The sequence below is a fragment of the Gymnoscopelus braueri genome (assembly GCF_963280865.1).
Source record: "Gymnoscopelus braueri genome assembly, chromosome: 15".
Lineage (NCBI taxonomy): Eukaryota > Metazoa > Chordata > Actinopteri > Myctophiformes > Myctophidae > Gymnoscopelus > Gymnoscopelus braueri.
The window spans coordinates 974,050-983,134 of record NC_137620.1 but is presented as its reverse complement, the minus strand read 5'-3'; the positions used below and the strand labels follow the sequence as shown (position 1 = coordinate 983,134).

Below are 9,085 nucleotides of genomic sequence, written 5' to 3'. Positions count from 1 at the left end.
TTTTTCTTTAATAACACGGGCCAGGAAGGTTGGACGGCGACAAACTAGATACCTGAGTAAGGTTGACTTTGAGTTGCATCCAATACATCCACTGCCATTTCCGTCGGCCTTACCGTTAGGCTGATTTTCTTTGGTTAAAATAAGTGTTAAATAGTAATCATTGCTATAGAGTGTTTAGTAACAGGAGTCTCCATGTCTCTCCAGCTCTTTATTAAACAGAAAATGCATTTTCAGGTGCGGATGCCAATTTTATCCTATCATGATAGAGAACTCAGTCAGGATACAGATTAAACAAGTGGAATTGGAAGTGATGAGACAAATAAAGGGGCAGACAAAATTGGAACTGGAACCCTATAAAAATGAAGCTGATAAATGGGTACTCTCTCTATTTAATGTTTATCAAAGAGCTGGAGAGACGCAGAGACCCCTGATACTGAACAGCTCTCTATGCTCTATAGCAATGATAACTATCACAATATAGAGCTATTTAACACTGTTACTGAACGCTGGAGGGTTTTTAGACATTCTCCTTCACGTTTTTACTGATTCCTTGTGTATCATCTTTAAATTCTCTCGCAAGTGAAAATAAACAAACAAACAAACACACTATCACAATAATACTATAGAGCTATTTAACGCTGTTACTGAACAAACACTTTATAGCAATTATTGCTATCACAATATATAGTGCTTTAACCTTTTAACAAAAAAGGTTTTGTTTTAACCAAAAGCTTGTGTATCTGCTACTTTTGAATAGCCAAAGAAATCCAAAAATGACACACAGATTAGTTCCCGGTCTTAATGGGTTATAATAAAACAAGTACAAGACCGCCCACTGTAATGCATTGACGGACAAAACGGACTCTTAACCCTGACTCTCCTCCCCTCCAGCGCTGTCCTGTCCCGCCAACAGCTCCTACGCCCCCTGCATGTCGCCGTGCCCCGCCTCCTGCGCCGACCTGGCCGCGCCGGCGGAGTGCGACGCCACGGCGTGCGTGGAGGGCTGCCGGTGCCACGCCGACTTTGTGATGAGCGAGGGCACGTGCGTGCCCTTCCCCCAGTGTGGCTGCACCTTCCTCGACAGATACTACCCTGTAAGTACACACGGACCCCCCCATCTGAAAAGATGTTGTGCCAGGGACCCCCATACAACATTTGTGAAAAGCATGATAGGGCATTTTATGGCTGCTACAGTACGACATGCTGTAGTATGACATACTGTAGCTTTTTTTCAATGGTAGCCTATATTAATGCATTTAGCTGGGGACCACCTCAAGGACCCCACTTTGAGAACCACTAATTGAGGAAGTAGACATTTGGGCAGTGGTGGAAAGTATTCAAGTACTCAAGTACTGTACTTAAGTATTATTTTGAGGTATTTGTACTTTACTTGTTACTTCTACTCCACTACATCTCAGAGGCAAATATTGTACTTTTACTCCACCACAATTATTTGAAAACTTTAGTTACTAGTTACTTTGTAGATTTTGGTTTATTATTACAAAACATACAGTAACCACTTCAGCTATATATACAGCCCTATATGCTATGCAGAGTATTTCTACCATGCAGTATTGATACTTTTACTTAAGTAAAACATTTGAGGACTTTTTCCACCACTGCATTTGGGAAGGAGTCATAAACTCCAGAGAAAAGCTTGAAACCTTGTATCTCCATATTTCAATATTTAACGTTTTTTTTACGTTTTTTAACGTAAATTAATGTCCTACCTTCTTCCTCATACAAGAGTGTCGCACACAAGTTGTGAAAATAGCAGATCTACAAGCTCACAACATGTCGTAAAGCAACGTGTTGTGAGCTGTTTTAAAATGTTCTTTGTTTTAATCATATAAAAGGAACGGTATTGGACATACGAGATTTCCACCCCGACAGCAATGAGTTTTAAGGCTGCTACAGAACGTAATCAGATTGCTACCTCTGGCGCTCAGTGAATAGCAGGGCCAGTCAGCAAGAATGACACATTCCTCCATTCCTCCCCCTCGAGCGTTGCATCCTAAATCAGAGCCTGAGAGGAAGCAGAAGCCATTAACCCAATAAGACCGGGAAGTCGGGAACTCATCTGTGTGTCATTTTAAGATTTATTTTGGCTATTCAAAAAATAGTAGATCTACAAGCTCATAGCGTGGCACCGAGTGCCGCGCTATGATCTACTATGAGCTTGTAGATCTGCAATTTTTTTGAAAAATCTTGAAAATTCAGTGCAAATCTTTATATTTTTCAAATCTTTGCTTCTGGAAGATTCTACAAAATGTCTTCTAAATCCTAACAGTTAAAAAAATAAAAAAAATACTTATGTTGCTTTATATCAGTGGTTCTCAAACTTTTTCATGTCAAGGACCTCCCAAAATGATATGTATTTGTCTCTGATGATGAAGATGAGATGGGGGTCCGCGGACCCCCATCCCATCTCAGAATAAGTGAGAATAAACAAACAAACTCAACATGATATGTATTTGTCTGCGAACCCACCATCTCAAAATATTTAGTTCCATGACCCCTAGAAGCAAAGATTTGAGTTAAAAATGTAAACGTTCAAAGATTTGCACACTTTTCCCACAATAATTTTTCCAAAAAATTGCAGATATACAGGCACCGAGTGCCGCGCTATGAGCTTGTAGATCTGCTATTTTTTGAATAGCCCAAAGAAATGTTAAAATGACACACAGATGCGTTCTCGGTCTTAAAGGGATAAAGTGAACAGCGTACTGTACTGTTACCACAGCACTGTGTTCTTGTTGGCTGTCCTGGGCCCACGCTGAACAGCAGTGGGGTGTGGGTGGGTGGGTGGACACACACCATCTGGAGGCTGTTCAAATAGCCGTGCTTACATCACTGCTTGGAGAGAGTGCACAACACGCGTGCGCACGTGCACGCACACACACACACACACACACACACACACACACACACACACACACACACACACACACACACACACACACACACACACACACACACACACACACACACAGTCAGACCAGATTGATACTAGTTGCTCAATAGTGCAGATCAGTAGCTGTTAGTAGTGGTGGAAGAAGTGCTTAGAGTATTTCTGCATTCTAGTATTGATACTTTTACTTAAATAAAACAATTTCAAGTCTGGTATTCAGAATTTACTTGAGTAAAAGTGCCAAGTATTGGCATCAAAATGTACTTAAAGTACCACAAGTAAAAGTACTCATTGTGCCAGAAATCTTCCATTTCATGTCTTCAAAATGTATAAAATCATCTATGTGACGTGTTGTGAGCTTGTAGATCGACTATTTTCAAATAGCCGAAGTCTATATAACGCTGAAGTGGTTAATGTATGTTTTGAAATAATATTTAAAATCTACAAAGTAACTAGTAACTAAAGTTATCCAATAATCATAGTGGAGTAAACTTACTATATTTGCCTATTGAAAATCCCTCTCTCTCTCTCTCTCTCTCTCTCTCTCTCTCTCCCTCTCCCTCTCCCTCTCCCTCTCCCTCTCTCTCCCTCTCCCTCTCTCCTCTCCCTCTCCCTCTCCCTCTCCCTCTCCTCTCTCTCTCTCTCTCTCTCTCTCTCTCTCTCTCTCTCTCTCTCTCTCTCTCTCTCTCTCTCTCTCCCTCCATCCAGCTGGGAGAGAGGTTTGTGACAGAGGACTGTGCCCAGGAGTGTGAGTCCACGCCCACGGGCGCTGACTGCCAACCCAAGACATGCCAGCCGGGCTATGTGTGTGCCATCTACGACTTGAAGCGTGACTGCTACAAAGGTGTGTATGTGTGTGTGTGTGTGTGTGTGTGTGTGTGTGTGTGTGTGTGTGTGTGTGTGTGTGTGTGTGTGTGTGTGTGTGTGTGTGTGTGTGTGTGTGTGTGTGTGTGTGTGTGTGTGCACGTGCGTGACAGAGAGAGATACATATTGACCCAATTAAAAGTGTTAACAAGAGCTTGTGACTAAATAATAACTACATTCAATGGAACACAGGTAAAAAAAAAAATCCATTTCCTGCAAACTAATGGTTTTGGACACACACGGTTTCCAACCAAACAGCGACGATGTTCTGCATAATGAATATTGTGTGCTGTAGGACTAGTAGTGTAATGTTTCACTAGGAGATTTGCGCACCTCCCGTTGTGCAAATCAATACAAAATAAATAAATAATTCATAGCAATAAAACATCTTCCTTCCATTGCAGCGAGTCCGTGTCTCTCGTACCCGTGTCAGAACGGAGGCACATGTCAGGAGGCCACCAACTCCACCTACACGTGTCAGTGTTTGGAAGGGTTCGAGGGCGCCAACTGTGAGGTGGAGAAGACAGACACAGGAGGACTGGGTAAGGAGACAATAGTACTGGAGTCAGTACGTGGTTCTCAAACATTTTCATGTCAAGGACCCACACATATTTTTTTTCAGGGACCCCATACAAGATTTTTGTAGTTAAAATGTTTCAGAAATATTTAACATTTGTGGGTACAATGCTTTGGGCCGCAAGGGGGCCCAAGGGGGGCATGGTTGTAAGTACATAATGCAAGCTTTCAAATGATGTGTTGCTTATTGAAATTGGAAGATATTTGAAGAAGTTATGGACATTTGAATCTTGTCTAACCAGAATTGTCAAAGCACTGAACACAGCTTTCAAAGATTTCACACAATCAGGGCCTGTTAAAGGGCGTCAACAATGGGTACCAAAATGATGTAGTTCAAGATTGTTTTTTGAACAACAGAGTAACAGAGTATTTCTACATTGCAGTATTGATACTTTTACTTAAGTAAAACATTTGAGTACTTTTTCCACCACTGCCAGTGGTGTAGTGTTAGCTGATGGTCTGATGATTGATTCCATGGACATCCCCTCTGTCTTCCAGAAACCAAGTGGATCATTCTGATAGCTGTGCTGGCGTCTGTGGTGCTCATCCTCCTCATCACCCTCATCAGCGTGTGTGTTTGTCAACGCAGTAGCAAGTAAGTCAATTATGGGTCAATTATCTGAAAAATTTACAATTGAATGAATTGCTGGAGTAGTTTCACAAGTTATATCCAAAGTCGGTCTTTTATTTCAAACATGTATCCACAGTGCATCGTACACTAGTAGTTTAGTCAGAGCTTTGCTGTAGTAAATGGCATTCTAGCAAGCAAAGGTGGACATGACTTTGGTTGCTGTTGTGAGTTTGTAGATCCGGTATCTTCAGAAAAGAGATTTAAGTTAACTATTAGTCTACCAAGTATAGAAGTGGCTCAATAAAGACAATTTAAGGTAGAGAAGGGAAGCCTCCCACAGTCGCTGCTAAAAAGCAGTCACGCTGTTATTACAGTTGAACAGTAATTTAATGCTTTGCCAAAAATACATTACATCTGCGGCGAGTTGTGAGCTCGGATATTTTCAGTGCGCGTCCGTGCGACAACCTTTTTTACAATGATGTATGAATCAGGCTAATGGCCATGGAGGCTTATGACTCTGGTCTCTCCAACCCAGACAAGCTTGCTGGGGGGTTATTCTAGTCAGATCGCAGCTCATTTTGTAAACAGCCTCTCAGAGGACTCCGCCTTTGGTTGGTCCTGCATACATTAGTATCATGGTCAGTATCATGTCAGTATCATGGTCAGTATCATGTCAGTAGTATGGTCAGTATCATGGTCAGTAGTATGGTCAGTATCATGTCAGTTTCATGTCAGTATCATGGTCAGTATCATGTCAGTATCATGGTCAGCATCATGGTCAGTATCATGTCAGTATCATGGTCAGCATCATGGTCAGTATCATGTCAGTATCATATCAGTATCATGTCAGTATCATGGTCAGTATCATGTCAGTATCATGGTCAGTATCATGTCAGTATCATGGTCAGTATCATGGTCAGTATCATGTCAGTATCATGGTCAGTATTGTGTCAGTATCATGGTCAGTATCATGGTCAGTATCATGGTCAGTATCATGGTCAGTATCATGTCAGTATCATGGTCAGTATTGTGTCAGTATCATGGTCAGTATCATGGTCAGTATCATGTCAGTATCATGGTCAGTATCATGGTCAGTATCATGTCAGTATCATGGTCAGTATCATGTCACTTGCTACTAACACGATACTGACATGATACTGACCATGAAATGGAGACACAATGACCTTTACCATGGAGACACAATGAGTTAATGAAAAGAAAAAGCCTAGGATGAAATGAAGAAAATGTCTACTTGAATATTATATTTAACTGCCACTCCCGTTGAGAAACACTACTTTAGCCCTATGTTCTCTCTATGTTATCTCTATGTTCCCTTTGCCCTACAGTATGTTACATATTAACTTTTTTATGTAGGCGTTACTGTGGGATATGAACAACACAAACTCTCATATTCATTCCAGGTCTGATGTTTACATAGTCGAACTGCAGCAACGATTGTCTAACCCGTATAGTTCATCTAGCATACAGTACAGGATGCACAAGGTACAGGATGGTTGCTACAGTACTGGGGTACTGGTGTGTGTGTGTGGTAGTGCTGTGTGTGTGGGGTAGTGGTATGTCCTCCAAAATCTCTTGATTTTGAAAAAATAATAAAGAAACTTAGTACTTTCAACCTACTAGACTGTGAATCTGCAGCTTCTAGTACTCTATACTCTCTGCTTCCTGGTTTGCCTGCTTCCTTTCTGATTCCTTTAAAGGAGTAAGTTGGCCCCCCAAAAACGTATTTTCTATCAATTACACACCCCATGAAGCCTTGAATTCATGGAGATGTTTTAGTTTTTGTCGCATTCCTAAGCCAATAATTTGATGACCGGGTGGCTGCTCAATTGGAGACTCAATTGACTCAATTGAGTCTCCTAACGGAGACTCCACCAATCCTCAAATTATTGGCTCAGGAATGCGACAAAAAAAGAATCTCCACGAATTCGAGGCTTCATGTGTGTAATTGATAGAAACTTTTTTTGGGGGGGTGAACTACTCCTTTAAATAATGTAAAGTATACATGATGGGAACATTCACGGTACATCGTTATCAGACCTAAATTTATCCTTCAACTTCTTCTCCAAAATGATTGGATATGCAGGGTTTGTAGCAATTTGTTGCAACTGTAGAAATATGAGACCTTAATTGTCAAATGTTCAAGCCTGTTCTAATCATGTATACTTCACTTCACCGTTTTCCAAATATATATATTTTTTAACATCTTGGACAACATAGGCAATTTTACATGGAGGTGCCCACTTCTCCTTAGTGCCCACTCTTCCTGTTCCCCTCCCGATAAGCAGGTCGGTCGGTGCCTCGCATAGTTGCCTCTCCGCCGTTTGGGTGTGTGAACACGGGTGAATGTAACGCACGTTGTAAACAGTGGTGGATAGTAACTAAGTAAATTTACTTGAGGACTGCACAATCTGGAGGTATTTTTTACTTTACTGGAGTACCGTATTTCCAATATTCAATACTTTTAATTCTACTCCACTACTTCTCAGAGGCAATATAGTACTTTTTTTTTATTCCACTACAATTATTGGAACACTTTAGTTACTAGTTACTTTGCAGATTTAGATTATTATTACAAAACATAGCTACATTAGCCACATTCAGCCCTATCTAATTCAGCTTTTGAAAATAGCCGATCTACAAGCTCACATCGTGCTCACATCGTGTTGCTTTGCGACACGATGTGAGCTTGTAGATCTGCTACTTTTTGGTACTTTTTGTAAGTACATTTTGATGCCGATGCTTTTGTACTTTTACTCAAGTGAAATTTTGAACACCAGACTTTTACTTAACAGAGTATTTCTACATTCGTCTTACTTGTTTTACTTACAGTAAGTCAAAAATGTTGGCTAAAAGGCCTCTATATAGAAACACATTTACATGTCAGACACATCCAGACTAAACAATGGCTGCAGCCGTTCTGACTCTAAGCTTTTCTCTCTGTTTTCTTAGGAGGAAGGAGACGGGCAACTATGATGCGTCCAAACTGGGAATGTACAACACACACAGTAAGTTAGATGTCTCTCAGGTCAATGTTAATGTTTGTTTTAACATGGAGCTGAGTCTTGGTGCAGCGCATGCTGCATATCGTTGCTGTCGGGCAGAAACCTCTTATCTCCACATTTAAACTTTTAGTGTTTTTTCGTAAATTAACGCCCTACTTGATCATACTACAGCGTTGCAGAAAAGGCATCCAAAGTAGCAGATCCACAAGCTACTTTTGCTATTTTTGAATTTGAATCCTGAAAAGTAACAGTTTTGGTCATGTGAGGTTTCCACCCGACAGAGATGATATCAAGTGGAATATTTGAGTTGTTCGTTTAAATATTCACAGACAAACACACACACACACACACGGGCACACAGGCACACACACGCACGCACGCACGCACGCGCGCACGCACGCACACACACACACACACACACACACACACACACACACACACACACACACACACACACACACACACACACACACACGCATGCACGCGCACACACACGCACACACGCACACACACACAGACACGTAAACAGCTGAATTTTTTGAACGGGTCGTGGAAAGAGACACCACATTTTTCTGTTGGGTCTCGGGATGAAAGGTTTGGGAACACCTATAATAATCTCTCTCTCTCTCTCTCTCTCTCTCTCTCAGGTGTTCCATATGAGAACATAGATGACCTGAAGAAGGAGAAAGCTCTCAACACCACCCCGTTCTGATCGCACTGCGATCTACAACATGCCTTCTAAATCAGTAGTTCTCACACTTTTTAAACAAGATTCTTTTTTTTAATGTAAAAAAAAAAACAATAGCAGATGTACAAGCTTAGGCTATCTGCTATTTTTGAATAGCCAACGCAAAAATCCAAAATGACACAGATGCTTTCCTGGTTTGAATGGGCTAACCTGATGTCTGCGTACTGTACACACCTGTACTGTACTGTTTGTCAATGTCTGGTCCGAGGCCCTCCTGGTATCCAATCGGACCCCTTAAGGGTCTGTCCTAATGGACCAATCTTATTTATTCATTATTATCCCTGGAGACCCCCCCAATCTACACTTTAACTCTGAGAGTGTACAAATGAGACCGAGAGAGAGAGAGAGAGAAGAGAGAGAGAGAGAGAGAGAGAGAGAGAGAGAGAGAGAGA

The 9,085-nt window shown here is 41.3% G+C and overlaps 1 protein-coding gene across 1 annotated transcript in view; it reads left to right on the top strand.

Moving 5' to 3' along the window:
* zanl (zonadhesin, like) overlaps positions 1-8,657 on the top strand; it is a gene marked incomplete at both ends in the record, with an annotated part of 53,146 nt that extends 44,489 nt beyond the window's left edge. Inside the window, 6 exons of the mRNA XM_080451794.1 lie at positions 892-1,094; positions 3,620-3,755; positions 4,180-4,317; positions 4,850-4,946; positions 7,893-7,948; positions 8,593-8,657. Coding sequence (XP_080307920.1) covers positions 892-1,094; positions 3,620-3,755; positions 4,180-4,317; positions 4,850-4,946; positions 7,893-7,948; positions 8,593-8,657 — 695 coding nt within the window. The remainder of the gene's footprint in view (positions 1-891; positions 1,095-3,619; positions 3,756-4,179; positions 4,318-4,849; positions 4,947-7,892; positions 7,949-8,592) is intronic.
* Positions 8,658-9,085: the final 428 nt, after the last annotated feature.